Below are 18,155 nucleotides of genomic sequence, written 5' to 3' on the forward strand. Positions count from 1 at the left end.
GGTTTTTACACTTCAGGTAATCCAATGTAGCACATAACCAATGTAGTACATAAAGTATAGATCCAGGAACCCTTGTAACAGCAGGACTCCTCAGCTAGGTCTTCCCCTTTATAGTTGCAGGTGAAAAAGAATATTAAAGTGCCTCTAATACTCCTTAGATAAACACGTAGAAAATATCAATATTCGAAATAGTAGATAGGCAGAAGGACAAGGTATAGGGTGTTTTAACCTCTCTGCATGAGACAAGCCTGTCTCCTCCAACTGAGAGAACAACCTCCCAAGCGCCTCTAGGTGCGCACTCCTCCCCTGCACGAGTACGCTGGAAAATGCGACTCAGCCAACAGAGGAGATTGCGGGCGTTTCAACCTCTCTGCAAGAGACCAGCCGGTCCCCGCCAACAGAGAGAACAACTGCCCAAGCGCCTCTAGGTGCGCACTCCTCCTCTGCACGAGAACGCGAGAAAAGCGTCTCAGCCAACAGAGGAGAATACCAAGTTACCCCACGATACCTGAGTCGAGGTCAAGGAAAGCCGGAGGCTGCAAAAGGTCGACTCCCGACACCGGAGGAATGTAGATTTGTCTCTGCCTGGAATTCTGCGGTAAACAAGATTGCCGTGGTGGACCATAGGAAACGTAGGAACAATTATCGGCAGCGCTCCTTGGCGTTCTTGCCGTTTTGTAGCCTACTGGGTGTGTCAGAGCGACGCCGCGCCTGATTTCCAGCTGGTGCTTTAGCCCGACTTTCGCTAAGCGTCATGGGAGTCGTAGTCTTTGCCAGTCTCCTTTGGTGCCGTATCTCACGCATCTCGCGTGTGCTCCGGAGCGTCTTTCCTCCAAGGTAATCACGCAGCTAACGTAATATCTGGTTCCGCTTCAGCGCGGTTGTGACACCTAACTTCTATGAATACCAAAAGTAGTAAGTTTAGGATTTTGTCTTAAGTTAGTTCTGTGAATCTGTGAATCGGGCCCACTGAATTTAGGCAGCCAAAGGCCAGGGCTGGCTCACCCTATGTAGTGAGAGACTGTTTCACCTGGGCTGAGCCCGAACAGCTGGATCGGCTCTTACAGCGCAGTGAAAATTGACAAAAAACACTCCTGCAGGCTGTTCAATGCAGGCTCCACAGGGAAGAAGCGCGTCTCTGAGGAGAAACGGACACACTAGAGTGCTAGGGGCCCTCAGGTGGCCCACCTCCGGCCCGAGCTCACAGACACGGCAGTGAGCGAAGTGTTTGAAGAGCGCTCCCGCTGCCTGAATAAAGTCAACGGGAGCACTGAATCTTGAGAAAAGCAAACAATGAAACATCCAGTGAATAGTAAGACAGGTAACTTAACTGTAGGAGAGCAGGAAAAAAAATAGGAAGAGGACGTGGCAGCATAGGCTTTTGTGAGGCTATGGTACCATTGATTGGTTAACTTGATGGCCTCCACTGTTTCCCTCTGCATGCTGGGAAAGAGAGTGTTTTGTCTTTATAGTTGAAAATTGCTGGAAGGAGGAATAAAGAAAGTTAAAGCATAATCCTCACATCCTGTCTTGACATAGAATTGTGTTTTTGATTGAGGGGGTTGAGACTTTTTCGCATGCAACAACCACAATTTCTGTCAGGGTAAACCCCAAATGTCACTAAATTAACCTGTGCTTCACCATCAGGTAGCGTTGTTGGAGCATCGTGTTGGCAGTCACTAAGGGCTGTCATTGCTGGAGCGCGAAGTACAGATCTCGTATTGCTGGTTTTCTGAGGGGCCACAAATGATAACATGAAGAATTGGCTTCATTAGAGGTTCAAGTTGGCGGTTGACGCGGGCAGCTGAGTCGTGGCACAGAACGGGCCCGCTCACAGTTGCGAATAGCCCAAAACTTCAGGATTTATCCTTTTCTTCCAGAGGAATGCACTCTGATGTCAGCCGAGGGTCATGGCCTGGGGATGCACCCCTTGGCAATTAGGGGCTCCCTTCAGCAGAGGCTTGCAGGACTCAGGCAAGTACAGTCGCAGGTCCAGGCAAGTCAAGTTGCGGCAGGTCAGCTGGGCAGTTACAGGAAGGCCTCTGGAGGTTATTGTTTCTCGGTAGCTCAGAATAGGTCAGTTGGACCCTTGGAGTCACTCAGGTCTTCCTGGGAAAAAGGAGATGGTCCTCTATCATTCAAGCAGTAACGCAAGCCTCAAGCCGAATGGCAGTGCTCTGCAGAACAAGTCAGGCCTCAAGCAGCAGGGCAGTGCTCTGATAGCCAAGGCAGCCGTCAAGCATCAGGGCAGTCCTCTGAGTACAACGTAGCTCTATGAAATATAAATGGCACAGGGAACAGCTCCGAACCACCCTTCCTGCAAACACTTGGGGCCCGATGTAGGTAGCCCTTTACTGATCGGAATCGGCCGAAAATACCGATTTTCGGCCGTTTCCGATCGGTAAAGGGCTATCGAGATGTAGGGGCACATTTTCGGTAATTTTACCGAATCGTTATCATTACCGAATCGGTAAATTTACCGAATCGGTAATATTTACCGATTCGGTAATGATAACGATTCGGTAAAATTACCGAAAATGCAATGTAGGTAGCCAATGTTCCATCAGCACATGGCTTACAGAATCGGTATTTTACCATGGAATACAAATCCATGGTAAAATACCGATTCCTGTGTACATGCACATCTGTGCATGTACACATGTGCCATGTGACAGACAGACGTGCCCTTAGGGCATGTCTGTGTGCCACATTGCACACATGCCCATTTTGGGGGGTGCTAGAGGGTGTCAAAGTGACACCCCCTGCACCCTTGCCAAATTCGGTATTTACCGATTCGGTAAATACCGATTCGGTATTTGACTTTAATCCTATGGGCTTCAAAGGCCCATAGGATTCAATAGCAAATACCGATTCGGTATTTACCGAATCGGTAAATACCGAATTTGTAAGGAATCGGTAACGATTCCAGATGTTGGGACCTACATCCCATTTACCGATTTTGAAATACCGAATCGGTAAAATTCGGTATTTCAAATTCGGTAAATGGGATTTACCTACATCGGGCCCTTGGTCACCCTTTGCCTCACTGTCTGGGAGGAATACACAAAGGCCAAATGCCAACTATTCACAGTCATGTGACCGATGATACCGGCTGCAGGCACCAAACAGTTAGGACAAGTAAATGCCAACTTTCGAAAAGTGTATTTTCAGAATTATGAATTAAAATATGACTTTACTTTTAAGGAAAATGTCAAATAACAGTTCTTTTGAGACAAAACATTACATTTGTACCTGTTCCCAATCAAAAGTTAACACTTATTAAATGTAAGAAAGTAACCCAATGTTAACCTATGGCAGAGGTATGCCTCACAGGAGTGAAAAACGAATGTGTCAGTTTTTCACTACCAGGACATAGAGAACTTAAAAGTATATGTCCAACTTTTTTAATGTACTGCACCCTGCCCAATAGGCTGTTTAGGGCCTACCTTAGGGCTGACTGGTATGTATTAAATAGGGAGGTTTAGGCCTGGAAACATTTTATTTTGCCAGGTTGAGTTGGCAGTTGTAAACTGCACACAGGCTGCAATGGTAGGCCATGCTGGATATTATTAGGATGACTCTGATACTTTCTGGGCCCCTCCGAGAGGGCGGCAACTGTGGGTGCTGATCCCACTTCTCTCCAACTCTATGCCTCCAAAGACTCAGGAGGACCTAGCATCTAAAAAGAAGCCACCCATGACATCTCCAACTGAGCTTGTTTTGACACCATATTTAAAGTGGTTACTGGCATCACCCTGAAAGCCAGCTGAAATTGTCCTGGTAATGGAAGAGAACATTAAAACTTGCTTTGTAGAACAACCTCTTCCTGCAGCCCAGACATGTTTCTAAATGGAGGAGATATTCAGCTCTGATGTCATGACAATGATCGATAAGGATTCAAATGACGGTAATATGCTGCCTCCTTCTTATTTTGATGTAGGTCTTTACCTTGATTTGCAAAATGCAAGCGATCCACACACCTTACCTAAAGGTACCATTCCTTCCCCCTCTGGAGCCATGACAAGGAAAGTATCCTCTTTAACCAAAGTGGTGTGTAAAGCTGCAGGGATTCTGCATTTAACTTTGCTCTCCAAGGTAACAAAGTCTTTTTTATAGATAGAAATCCCACAGTCTACTTCTTGCCAAGCCTTTGATTCCATTAAACGAGGTTCTACAGGCAACTGGCTGCTTTGGAGAAGCCTTCCTCAGATTCACCATTTTTGAGACATTGTCAGATTTTTTAGGCCAGCTGTGGGTGACCCCAAATTCTTGTTATCACATCCATCTCCTCAGACCATAATGGCTCTGACTTCATCTTCTAAACTGAACTCAAATGTCTTCCCTACAACCCTTTCAGACAGTGAATCTAAATATTTGATGCCATGGACTGAAAGGTATTGCATCAGGCCGCTTCATTGTACATATGGTGAGTGCAATATGCCTTCTTGGTGCTATGTCCATGCCTTGTGGGAGTTGGCAAAACTAGAGGTTGTAAACCTACTGGAGCACATACTGGAATCCTTTTCTGAATTGTTAAGTGATGGATGAGTTGCCTGAAAACAGATTCTGAAATGCGGTTTGGATTCTGAGGATGCCGTAGCCTGATCACAGCTGTCACTTTACACCAACATTCCTGGATGCATTCTACTGGCTTTTCGTGAGATATTCAAACCACTCTGATGGACATGCCCCTCAATGGTGAGCAGATTTTATGATGAAAAGGCTGACTCCTCCCTGAAGTGCTTCATAAGCCCACTCATTTGAACTTGCCTTGTCTGCAAAGCTGTTCCATTAGCAATAAAGGGAGATAAGTGCAGAAAGTCCTCTCAACCAGTGTAGACCCCTCAGTAAATTTACCAATCCTTTGTTGGCAATGGTGGATCACAAGGTCAGCATCAGCAACAACAGGTCCAGTCCAATCCATCCTCTGCCAGATCTTTGACTTCCCCAATACGACCATCTTCTGGTGGGAATAGATTTTCCCACTTTTCCACCATTTGAGATTTGATTGTGAAGGATGCTGGGTCATACATCTGATTCGCAAAGGTTACATCCTGCCTTTCCTGTCCAGATTATCCTACCTTCACCTGTATATGATTTCTGGCTTACACCTCACTTTTGGAAGGCGAGTTCCTTGCCCTACTAAGCAAAGTGACTGTAGATGTCATGATTCTGGAAGAAAGACACACGGGATGATACTCTTGGTCCTCAAGAAGAACAGAATTGGGACCCATCCAGGATGTCCATCTTCTGCACCTGTTCATTTGTCAGGTCAGGTATAACATAGTGTCCCTGAGCCAAGTCTTGCTAGCCCTGACCGCAGAAGATTGGTTGGCATCCCTGTACCTCCAAGATGCCCGTCATTACCTGAAGTTCATTGCGGGGTGCCAGCACTACAGTTTGTGGACTAGCCATTTTTGGGTCTTAGCCACATTTTGTATTTTCACAGAAGTGCTGGCAACTGTGGCAGCTTCTCTTAGACATTTGTGAGTTCATGTATTTCCATACCTGGCTGGTGAAGGTGGAGTCCTCCCAGGCTGGTCATGAAACATATTCAATGCACAATGACTGACCCGTGACTTAGGCTGCACCAGCACGTTCCAAGAGTGTTACCTAACTCCAATGCAATGCTTGACCTTCATAGGCATGGTGTTAAAGTGTTTTTCCTTCTCCTCAGAGGATTCTGTATATGCAGGTGAGATTTTCGACTCAAGTGCATCTTCTGGTCATACAAGGCCTCATGGCCTTGTGCCTTCTGCTGGTTTCACATACCAGATGTGGTGTCTTTAAGGTCAGTGGCTCAGCTCAGTTACAGATGTTTAAGTTATTTCATCTGGACTTGCACTAGTGCATGGGTTATTCAAATCAGAACTCCACAGGCATAGGCTACCGCAGTAACGGATGCCTTCTTGCTGGGCTGGGGTGCCCATCTGGGTGAAAAAATGAGATGAGGAGTTTGGTTCTTGTCAGAGAAGCATCTTCACATAAAGTGCTTGAACTGTAGGTGGTCCGCCTTGCCATGAAGGCATTTCCCCCTTCATTATCGAAGAGCATCTTTCATACTGGGTTGTATAATACCACCACCGCCCAATAAATCACCAGACTGGGTAGAGTGGGTTACTGGATGTTGTTTTGGGAGGCGATTTGCCTTTGTCAGTTGGAGAGGTATTTTCCCAGTAAAAGTCTAACAGGCTTGATTTCTCAACATGACAGCAGACTCTCTCAGACACCTCTTACATGAGGACCATAAGTAAGACCTAGATCCTGACGTAACACAAGTGATCTTCTTCATCTCTATGGATTTCTTCACCTCGGCTCAGTACAGGAAGTGCCATGCACTTCCCTCTGTGTGGTTTTCTGGTGGATGCCTTCATTTTTAGCTGGGTGCATGGTCTGTTCATGTTTCAATTGATTTCGCATTTTCTGAAAATTCTGCGGAAGCTGCCGGAGTATCGAGCACAGCTGATCCTCATCACCCCAGCATGGATGAAGATCTGGAACGCTAATCTCCGACACGGGGTACCTGCTCTTGCAGCATGATAAGTAGGGCCTCCATCTTAGTTCCACACTAATTCACAAACAATCACCTAATTCACAAACACTGTGACTGCACACAAGGAGAATGAGCAGTACCATCTAGAATCCTTTTTCCGCCCTAATGAAGTTGCAGGCATGATCCTAGCTTCCAGGAAACTTGCTGCAAAATCCACTTAGCTCGAACAAATGTGGGCAGTGGTGTGGGTCAAAGGGCTTGAATCTTTTTAGATCACATCTTTCTAATATACTGCATTTTGCACTCTCTCTAGCACAGCAGGGCTACAGTCATAGTTTACCTCGCTGCCTTGTCAGCTTTTATGTCTCTCCTTGATTATCTTTTGTTGTTTAGACACCACATTTCCTTAAAGATTTACTCTACTTGTTTCATCTCACTCCAGTAATTGTTCTTCAGTTGTATTTGAATCTTTTTGGATCTCTTCACATCTTTTTTTTTGAGCCAATGCCCAATTGTCCAATTTGATTCCTCACTTTGAAGACTTTATTGTTAGTTGCAATAACTTCAGCATTTGAAGTCCGAGAACATTAGGCCCTCTGTGTTCCTCTTCCTTTCACAGTTTTTTTTCCTGTACGGGTCGGTACGTGTACCTTTTCAGCCTTCCTGCCTGAGGTGGTTTCAACCTCTCCTATGGCCCTGCCCATCGTTCTACCTTCTTCTTTTCCTCACCCCACCAATGAGGAAGAGAGACTTCATAGACTGGATACCAGGCATGTGCTCTCCTGCTAAACTGACCTGCTACACTGACTGTACTCAGTCAGGAAAGAAAAGGCGTTGCCAAAACGCACTATTTATTATTAGGTCATCTTATGTATTAAGATCTTGCACACCTTGGCCAAGGAAGCTCCTCTGAGGCCTACTCCACTGGGGCCATGACTGCTCACCAGAGGTGATTTGGTGGCTGAAATCGGCCGGGGGGGAGGGGTAGCATGTGGTCACCTTGCATACATTTGCTAAACATTACTTCTTCACAGTCCAAGCAAGCAGTGCTGCATTCTTTGCCAAGGCTGTGCTGCATGACTTCCTTGGTTAATTGGCACTACTCATTGCCCCTCCTGGAGGGTATTGCTTTGGGAATCATTCTAAAGGTGTGAAATCTGCCAGAAGATGCATCCATCAGAAGTAAAAGTTACTTACCTTTGGTTACAACATTTCCGATGCACACACAATCTTCCTGTGGATTCCGTTCCTCCTCCCTTGATGAGTCAGTGCCATATATAATACGTTCCTAAGGTAGCCAAACATATTGTTCTGTTACAGTCATTGTTGCTTTCTAGGGTCTTCTCTGTATATACCTTGCTAAAGCGAAGATGAAGTTTAGGAACTGACATCAGCGCACGGGTTGGTGCCTCTTATACACAGGTGCCGGCATGTCTGGCAGGTGGCATTACGGCTGGAGCCTCTTGGCGCCACCTAGCTGTGCTGGAAAACTATTGCTGGGAATATCTTTTCTGAACCAGTCTGAATTTGGGTGACCATAACGAAACATGTCTCCTAATCCTGTTGGACCTGTCGTCAGCTTTCGACACAGTAAACCATGCCAAAATATTAGATCGGTTGAAAAACAGAATGGAGCTAGAGGGTACAGTCCTAAAATGGTTTAGTTCCTTTCTTGAGAATAGATCGCAAAAATTCATTGTCAACCAAACCCTTTCAGGTCCAACCAGAAATACAATCGGAGTTCCGCAAGGGTCAACACTATCTCCAGTGCTATTTAATTTATATGTAGAACCACTCACAGATATATTACAAAAAGCAAACATTTCTTTCCACATGTACGCAGACGACACTCAGCTGTACATTAAGGTTGCATCGACAGAAGAGATAAAGACCATGAACCAGGCACTAGCGAGAAACCTCCAATGGCTAACCATGAACCACCTGAAGCTAAACCCTCAGAAAACCGAATTCCTACTGATTACACCCCAGAAAAGCAAATCTAAGATAGTTGAATGGACCAACTTTATCACTGCTCTAAAGTGCACTCCGAAGATTGTCGACTCTACTAAATCTCTGGGAATTACTCTGGACAAAAACCTGAACATGTTAGCCCATATCAACACAATGACAAAAAACGCCGGTTTCCATTTAAGCTACTTGCGAAAATTAAAACCATTTCCAAATAAAACAGATCTTAAAACAGCAGTTTAGGCACTGGTCATATCAAGGATAGAGTATGGTTGCACAACTTTGGCCGGGCTCCCCAAGATCTCAACAGCCCCACTGAAAGCCTGTCTTAATGCATCCACATGACTTATATCGGTGTCCAAAAAATCCGACCATATCTTCCCTCACTTGAAAGTACTCAACTGGTTGCCCTTCAAAGCAATAATTCAATTCAAGTTGGCATGCATCACTCACAAAGCATTACACCACAAAACACCAGTTTACCTAACACAGAAACTCACGCTATCAGGAGGGTGCCGGTTCTCCAGGAGCAAAGCAGACCTACTACTGAAACTCTTGTTTTTGTAAGAAAAGAACTTATGACCGAGGGTTCTCTGGGGCAGCTACGAGAATCTGGAACGTACTTCCCCCTAACATTAGAAGAATTCCATCCATCGCGGTATTCAAAAAGGAAGCAAAATCGTTTTATATGTGGAAATTCCTCCCATACGGCCATATAGCAGAACTACTGTCTATAAACCTCTCAAGACTGTTTCCATGCTTCCGCTAGCCGTTCATTAGCCATATATGGGCTTGCATATATGTTTTACATGTAGCTTAATGTTTTAAGCTTTTTATTGTAACCTAATTGTTGACTTATATATATGTGTATATGTTTTCCAGAAGCTTAATGTTGTGATCTAGTCATGGTAAATCACTAATGACTTGGTAGAGTATAGGGTTTTGTTTGTTGAAATGTTCCTGTAAAGCGCTCTGATACCCTACGCAGGGGCATGTTTGTGCTATAGAAAACACTAAATAAATCAATACAGGTGAGGAATCTACATGAATATTATGTCTCCACCAGAAATATTGTCACCAAAGAGAAGCAACTGCTTGGTCTTCCCCGTAGAGGCATAAAAAGTCTAACGTTAACTTTTTCTGTATGCTCTATGTCATTTCTTCACACTATCATTGAACACAGAACTTATGTAAACTACTTATTGCTGGGTTCTGTCAGTGGAGTACAGCTACTCACAGATGCAGGAGATGGATGGAAGACCGGTGGAACTTCTGTCAGTCAAAATCCATCCTCTGCAACTTAGCGTTCTGCTTCTGAAGAGATGCACAAAACACCTGTCAGTTTGCCTTGCGGCAGTTGCTGCATTATGGGTGTACCAAGCTTAAGGTGAAGAAAGAGAGAAACCGGCTTGTCCTAAAATGTGGCTACCATCTGACTAGAGCTTGTCGAAAGCTATCATTCCAGTCCTCGTTTGAAGCAGAAAACCCACCGTTTCCGGGGAAAGAATATTGAGCGGACAGACTAAACCACTGTCCCACGTGGTGCCTAGCCTAGTTCTCCAATTTGATCAGGTCAGCAACGAGCCACTCCAGAGACAGACGTCCCATAACCTTAGAGTATCTGGAGGCCAAGCCATGGAAGCCATGTGTGTTTGTTATTTCCCCTCTCCGATCAATGTTCTCCCAGTGTTTATTCCCCGTGATATTGACCTTGCATCTGTCCAGGCCGCCTCTAAACCAGTGAGAAACATGGGACCTGTCATCCCAGACAGAAGACCTGGTAGACTACTAAAGGTTCTTCTAAAACTCATAGAGGTGATGTCAGAAAGCATCAAATACTAGGGTAGACATGATTGGCTTACAGTTAAAAATGTTTTTCTAACTTCTAAATGTTTATGTATATCTTAGTTGACAACGAATAAGTGGCTGCCAAATTAAAACCCATCCCGACATTAACACGTTTAGATGCATCTTTGGTGTGTCTCAAAAGGGACATTTTGCAAGATGTACCCTCATAAACAAAGTCCTTTAGGGCCCTGAAATAACCTATAAGCTTTGCAAGCATGACCCCTAGCAACAATTTTTTAGTTTCTTTGCCTAATTAAATTCCTTAAAAATAGTGAGATTACATTTTAGATCAAACAGAGCATTTCAGATTTTGGCAATAAAATATATTTTACATTTTTACAGAAGCTGTGCTATTATGAAGTTGCTTAACTAGCCTTTGAATTTCCGAATGCTTGTGTTCTTTGCAGAATGACCTCACTAACTTGCAAACTGAGCAACGACTCACTGATGAAGGCAAGCGCTCCATCCTGAAGGATTCAGAGGTAAGTCACTGCATAATGACTTTCGGGATCTATATGGGGCAAAAAAACAATGTATACTGAGCCCCATAAAAAAATCTGATTTCTGGGCGAGATGTACATTGTCTATTAGCACCTCTCCATGAGGACTGAGTCACCTGCGCAGTCTCTTATAGAGAAAATGTAATACAACAGAGGATTCTTTCCCTCCCCATTGCTGACTTGCTTTCTTGTTGGTGACCATTTATCCTGCATCTGGTTAGTGTGAGGAAGACCCTCTTTCTGCTGTTGGGGGCTTTTCCAGTAGGAGGTAATCTTAGTAGCAAGACTTTGAGAAACATTATTTACACCTGCAGGAATTTACTAAAGAGCTCCAGGCAGGCATAAATGGGTTTACAACTGTGGATTACTCCAGCAAGAGTGTGGAGAGATCTGCAGTAGTAAATCCCACTCAGGTGAGAATTGGGTGATTGCTTTGGTGTAAATCTGTCCGGCAGTTCTCAAGAAACTAGAAAAGTGTCGGACAACACACAGCGACCCCCCTTACCTTTCTAAAGCTACATTGGGAAGATGACCTAGGGCACGAGCTCACAGATAAAGAGTGGATGGCTGTATTAGAGAGCCCCACATTTGTCCAGCGCAATCAACGTTTTAAGCCAATACAATACTTCATTATACACCGGGCATACCTAACCCCAGCCCAGATTAACAAATACTTTCGTCTCACGGGTGCTGATTGTCCCAGATGCAGGCTACCTAACGCAGATCTCCTACACATGCTGCGGCACTGCCTCTCCCTGGGAGAATACTGGACTAACATAGCTACTACACTGGTCATTTATACAGGACGCAACATCCCTTTCCGCAGGAAGGTATACATATTGCATCTCTTTAGTAGGAATAAGAAACACAGGGCCATCTCCCGGTTTCTAGACCTAGGCCTGGTTACAGTGATAACCAAGCAGTGGAATTCCCCGTTAGTCCCCCATGCAATAGCCTGGCACCGATCACTTCTCAACTGGGCTATGGCAGAGGGAGTAGCCTTGAGTAGGGAAGACAGGTGGGAGAGGTGTGGCGTAGCGGTCAGGGCGCCTGATTCTGGACCACGGGGTTCATGGTTCGATCCCTGGTCCCGGCGGCAGGTTAGGCCAGCACCATGTGAATCTGGGCAATAGCTTGCTTAATCTTCCTGAGGGCCTCCAGCGCCTGGATACCACTTCGGAGGTAGCTGTGCGCTTTACAAATACTGGTATTTCATTTCATTTCATGTTGGGTCTTCGTAAGTTTCCCATGGCCAGTAATTGGGCGGCCATGGTGTTGGACTTACAGAGCCTCGGGGCTTCCGCAGACAGCTGCCAGGGGAGGTTGGGGCCCCCACCAATCCGGATGGCAGGCTCTGATAGTGAGCCCATGGAGGCACAGCCAGGGCAGAGTCTTAGGAGCACTGCCTAGGCTCCTGCAGTCTACGGCTTTCAACACCTATACTTGGCATAGAACACATTCATTTTCACACCAGGCAACAGGTCTCAGGCGTTCACCCCCCCGTTTTCCCTCAATTGATTTATTTGACCCCATTTTGTTGTGCCACTCTCCCATGGTTTTGGTGTGCCAAGCATCATGTGCAGAACTTAGGCCACAAAGCCTCTTTGTGTACCTATGAACAGCGCAGTGCGACTTTATAAGGGATACTGTGCGCTTCCACATGTGTAATACGTTAACGTGCAAAGTAACATATTGTTGTCATCCTCAGACCCCTATTCTGCCTAAACATGCATGATGTTGTTGCACTATGGTTATTGTTTGAACCAAAAATGTCAATAAAAAGATTTAAACAAACATTAATTGTACCAAGGGGCATTTTTCCTGTTGCCCATTTCAGAGCTGCAGCTGTCAGCTTCACGCTGCCATCTTTTTCTGCACTTATAGCAGGAAGGGACCTGCTGCCTTTCAAATGGGTGGTTCTTTTTGTCATCCTCAAAAAAGAGTACAACCCAGCATGTCACCCCTATAACAGAACATACTATAGCACTAAGAGGGGTCCATTTTATGGGTTGCACCTGGGGTATCAACGTTTGTCTGATGAACCTTAGACAATATCAAGTCCACAGGCGTCAGATCTTGAACATGGCTCGCTGACCGCTCCCGTCCCCATCTCCCTTCAGCAGCCTGTCATGGGCTGCAATTCCTTTGGGGTTGTTATAATGTTTTGAAACTGGTTAAAGCTAATGCTCCAATGAACTGTGCTTTGCTTCTTCGGGCTTATTAATGAGAGCCCACCCCTGCAACGCCTTCTGAGGACTTCTGCAAACCTCCCATTGTCCAATTACTTTGTCATCCTTTCTTTCCATGGCTAGGCCAAGCTGGAGAAGATCACAGTAGATGCCAACCGCTACGAGAAGCAATACAAAGAGAGCAGCAAGGCCCTGGACCAGCTGATGCTTTCCATTGAGCATCTCTTCAAGGCCATAGACTGTGACCCGGCAGTGATTAAAAGATTGCTGGGAGTGAGCGAAGGCATCACACATGCAACCATGATGCTGTATTTTGGTAAGTACTAGAGCTTTGTTCTTTGGAAATATGTGCACTGTCTCCTGAACACCCCAAGGATACTGAAGGCTGCCAGGTACATCAGACCTGGGAGGAAGCAACCCTCACGTTCACAAAGGAGCAGCAACACTTTTGTGTCTAGTCTGCTTAATGTCCAAATCTACTGTTCACCATGCATCTTACCTCCAAGATTCTTTCTCCCACCCAAGGTGTTTATGACCTTATCCACTGTGGTTCTGTTTCTCTGTACAGCATTTCTTGCCAAAATGCTCCATTCTTGCACAATAAATAAATAAACAAACAAATAAATACTTAGCTAACTAAATAAATAAACACACTGGTGCAAGTTGAATTTCAGACTACATGACAAAGAGAAGCAAAAGTGCTGGTTTAAAAACACTCTTGCATCTCATTTTGTTTACCTTGTGACCATCTTCTCCATCCACCCCATCTCCATCACACCTCACCCCTCTTGGTCATTCTCCATTGATCCCACCAAATGAATCCTCTTTGTACCATTCAGGTTTTTTTCCCCAATATTGATTGGCACATCAATATTTCTACCACCATGTGCATGGAACTACCCCCACTGCAGTACATGTGGAGTATGAGTGATTGATTTATTGTATGTGTCATTTATGATGGTTTTTCCCTATGCTAAACTTCGATTTTTTTTCCACACAACTAAAGTGCCTTCACTGTGATTAGCAGGTCAACACCTTCCCTTGGCTAATATACCCTCCTTTCAGAAGATGTCCATCATTAGAATATGTCGTGCATGCTTCTTGTGTGATTGTTAAGCTTTGGCTTTGTTTCCTAGGTGTCATTGAGGAGAAAGCCAATGAGCTCCTGAGAATTCAAGCCTTCCAACGCCTTAAAGACCTAAAAGATCCAGACATGGCTGACGCTTCCCTGAACCCATTCTTGGGTGCTGCAGGACTCATTAAAGCTGCACCACCCAGTAAATTTAGTTTACCCATCATCGTTGATGAAGCTGAACCTGATGAAACGGATGAAACAGGTAACTTGAAGTTCTGTTCCTCTGTACTTGACAAACTTCATTGGGTGAAAAAAGGTAATGCAGTAGACAGGTGGGTTCCCTACTAAAATGTAATCTATAGAAACCTCTTCTGAGAAGTATATTTCTGGGACTGAGACACTCAGACGCTGATGAGCCACTCTTCAGACAGGGTAGCTCCATCTGCCAGGCAGGTAACCTGAAGAAATTGTCCTTGGACTGGATGCAGTATTTAATAGTATTTGAGTCTGTGAACCGCTTGTGTGACCCCCATGAGAGGCAGGCCTGTACTTATATTACTTTCATGGTTGGTATCTGAAAAGACTGTCAGAGAGAAGTCTACAAAGGCTCCCTGAAACAGCTCAAAGTTAAGCTTAAATCTTTAACAAAGAGTGAGTCACCTCACAGAGGAGACTAACATTGAACCCAAAAGCAAAGCGCGCAGTGCAGTGACATAGCAGCAAGCACTGGACAGCATAGGACAGCCTTGTATACCCTGGGGCATATTTACAAGGGCATTGTGCCACTGGAGCGTCACAGGGGAAAACACAGGTGTGTGCCATATGTTTTTTTAATAAGGCTCATCCCTGCGGATTTTAAATGATGAAATGTGGCACTGCTAAATTGCTTGATGCGCTGTGCTGCGTAATTTCTTCGTAAATATGCTCCCTTGTATCCCTAATATAATGCAAGGTCCAGGCCTTTGGATTGTTTCTGTACAATGAGTGAAAACCAAAACTGAATCTGGTAGTGACATCATGAGCGATGCACTTCACAAAGCCCTATGCATGGCCCAGTGTGGACCAAGTGCCTGTCCGTTCAGATCAACAAATTGCATCTACATTGACATTCCTTAAATGTGGCATAATGTAACTACTAATTATAGCTGTATCTTTCAAACAGCTCACTGCTGATTCAAACTCTGGCCTTGAGCTGGTAGCCAAGCCTTCTATCTTGCAGCCTCTATTATGTATTATCATGCATACTGCTACACACAGATACACACTGTTCAGTCCCCACCGAAGAGCGTGTTCTTGTATCTAAAGTGTTTTGCGGTCTATTGGTTTAGATTCTAAACCAATAGACCGCAAAACAGTAAACAAAAAGGTAGAGGCATTCGTTGTTTCATAAGGCATTTGCAAAAACGTTGCTGTCAGAAAGGTAATTTTTTTACTGTATGCGTTGTAATTTGATATGGTAAGCTCAATAAACCTCCTCGACCATTTAATGGGTGAGTTCCGATAGTCACTCCTAAAGGCATTTCTTACCACCTCACTGGGCGTCTTTGAGAGTTTTTTAGCTGAGTAGATTGGAGCTTTGGGGTACAAGGCTCTGACATCAATAATGATCCTTACCTTTCTTCCTGGCAGCACAAATATCTCCTATAATGTTTTGGGCAGGATTAGGTCGCCATTGTGTAAATATTTTAAGCTGGTGATAATTGTGAGATAGAATCAATGATTCTCTCAAATATATCTCTGTGTAACTCACGTGATGACAGAGCTCTGACACAATGTATATATTTTTTAATTATATGGGGAAAAAACTAACGAAATAATAGAAATTCCCTTAATAAACCAAAGTTGTAAGGGAGTTGAGATTGATGCCTGTGTTTATGTTGACTTTGTCAATAAAACATTAAGAAATATAAAAGATAAGGTGCTATCTTTACTTCATGCCTCAACATCTCCGCCCAAAGTCAACCTTAACTCCCACCCATAGCATACAGTGTTTGGTATATCACACACATCTTCAAACAAAAATTAATACACTACAAAAAATAACACAATATGTACATGATACACCGTCACCCCATCATCATAACCTCCTACATCAAACAGCCCAACCTCCTTCATACCTGCATGAATAGGCCACGTAACAACGCGTATGATACATCGCATGCAATTACAACTCATATCACATACCATTACAATGCAAGTCGTTACGACAACTTGCTGTAGGGGGCGCTGGATATTGGAATAGTAGGCCAGATTCACAGAATGAACTTAAGACTCAATCCTAAACTAACTTCTATTTTGGCATTCACAGAATGAACTTACTACTTTTGGTATTCACAGAAGTTAGGATTTTGTCTTAAGTTTGTCTTAAAACAAACTTAAGACAGACTTAAGGCAGACTTAAGTTAGGATTTTGTCTTAAGTCTGTCTTAAGTCTGTCTTAAGTTTGTCTTAAGTTTGTCTTAGGTCTGTCTTAAGTCTGCTTTAAGTCTGTCTTAAGTCTGTCTTAAGTGTGTCTTAAGACAAACTTAAGACAAAATCCTAACTTCTGTGAATACCAAAAGTAGTAAGTTCATTCTGTGAGTACCAAAATAGTAGTAAGTTTAGGATTGGGTCTTAAGTTCATTCTGTGAATCGTGCCCAGTATCATTTACCATTCCAACTCCAGTCTGTGCAACAGTAGGGAAGGTGTTGGATTTTAAATCCAACACATTCTGCTCCCAACAGCAAGTCATTTCAACCCTCACTGCCCGGTGGAGTAAGAACCGCCAGAGGCATATCTTTAACTCTGCCCACCAAATTTAGATGGGCCGAATTAGAGGTCAGTTTTCACTGCCCGTCACTGTCAGGAAAACCTAGGCGATAAGAGACGGAGGAAACTATTGAATGCTCCCCTCAACATGGGAGAGAACTACCATGGCGTTGTGAGCATTTTCTATTTCATTTTTAAAAATAAAATGCTACAGGATTGTATTATTATAAATAAAGGACACAGTTTTATGCAGAGATCTGTCATGTTGGGGATCTGCCATGTTGAGAAGCCCTGCACCAAACTGTACACAGCATTGACAGGAACCGCTGTGACTGCGGTTTCTGCCAATGCTTTAGAAATTACCACTTGCTTGGCTGTCATTTCTAAATTTGGCATGCGGAGTCGTCTTGATCCAATGGATGTTGAGTCCTCCTCCAGGCCAACACAGATTTCTACGTCCACCGAATTATAAATCAGGCCCTCTGTTATTATTTTCATCATAAGATTTAAATAAAAATTATTGGGTGATTTTGGTATTCGAAAGTTCAAATAATTCCTCCAGAGTTCATATTTCAGGCCCAGTCCTCAATGTATGGCCAGTGTCCGAACGCAAGGAGCCAGGGCCACTCAATCTTAGGGATGATAAACAACGTTTTTAATCAATAATCCTCTAGAGCACTAATGCAGAATCAAGGGAGAGAGTAAATAAACTACCTCTTCATTGGGAACGGTGAGGGGGAGCTTATGCAATGACCCTGCAAAGCTTGGGGGGTTTAAACCAAAGTAGCCTCCTCTTCGCTCTTTGGCAGTGTCGAGGGGAGAATGGGGCAGTATAATAAACCCCCTCTCGCACCTTGACAAGACAAGTGGGGAGGAGACACACACTGGGGTAGTTCCGAGATGCCCTGGTTTCATTTTACATTACCCACCCGCCCCGAGACAAGAAGGTAAGGTATGGCTGCCAACCTGCTCCCTGGACCTTAGGCAAGGCTTGGTAGGGAATTCATTAACCCCCGTCCTTGGACCAAGAAGGGGGGGGGGGAGTGTAATTAGCCTCTCTGACCCTCGCCAGGCCAGGAGAGTTCAGGGCACAGCCCTTAATTATATGTTTTTTCTCTACGAGGCCTGTGAAACATGTCCAGGAGAGATGCTCATAGATTGGCAGGCTTGCCAACACTGTTATGTAACATGCAGCATTTGCTCTGCCGCCAAGCTACTTTCTGTTTACTTTTTTGGTTACAATTTATCTTTCCTTTTTTTTTTCCTCCCAATGTTTGCAGACATTGGGACATTGGGAACATTGTGAACAGAAAATAAACAAATACTTCCGAGT

At 44.4% G+C, this 18,155-nt stretch overlaps 1 protein-coding gene across 1 annotated transcript in view; it reads left to right on the plus strand.

Moving 5' to 3' along the window:
• The window catches only part of CCDC63 (coiled-coil domain containing 63), a 137,731-nt gene that overhangs the window by 92,226 nt on the left and 27,350 nt on the right, over positions 1–18,155 (plus strand). Inside the window, exons 7-9 of the mRNA XM_086944722.1 lie at positions 10,717–10,791; positions 13,122–13,314; positions 14,135–14,335. Coding sequence (XP_086800848.1) covers positions 10,717–10,791; positions 13,122–13,314; positions 14,135–14,335 — 469 coding nt within the window. The remainder of the gene's footprint in view (positions 1–10,716; positions 10,792–13,121; positions 13,315–14,134; positions 14,336–18,155) is intronic.

The sequence above is a fragment of the Lissotriton vulgaris genome, chromosome 11, assembly GCF_964263255.1.
Source record: "Lissotriton vulgaris chromosome 11, aLisVul1.2, whole genome shotgun sequence".
In the NCBI taxonomy this organism is placed as follows: domain Eukaryota; kingdom Metazoa; phylum Chordata; class Amphibia; order Caudata; family Salamandridae; genus Lissotriton; species Lissotriton vulgaris.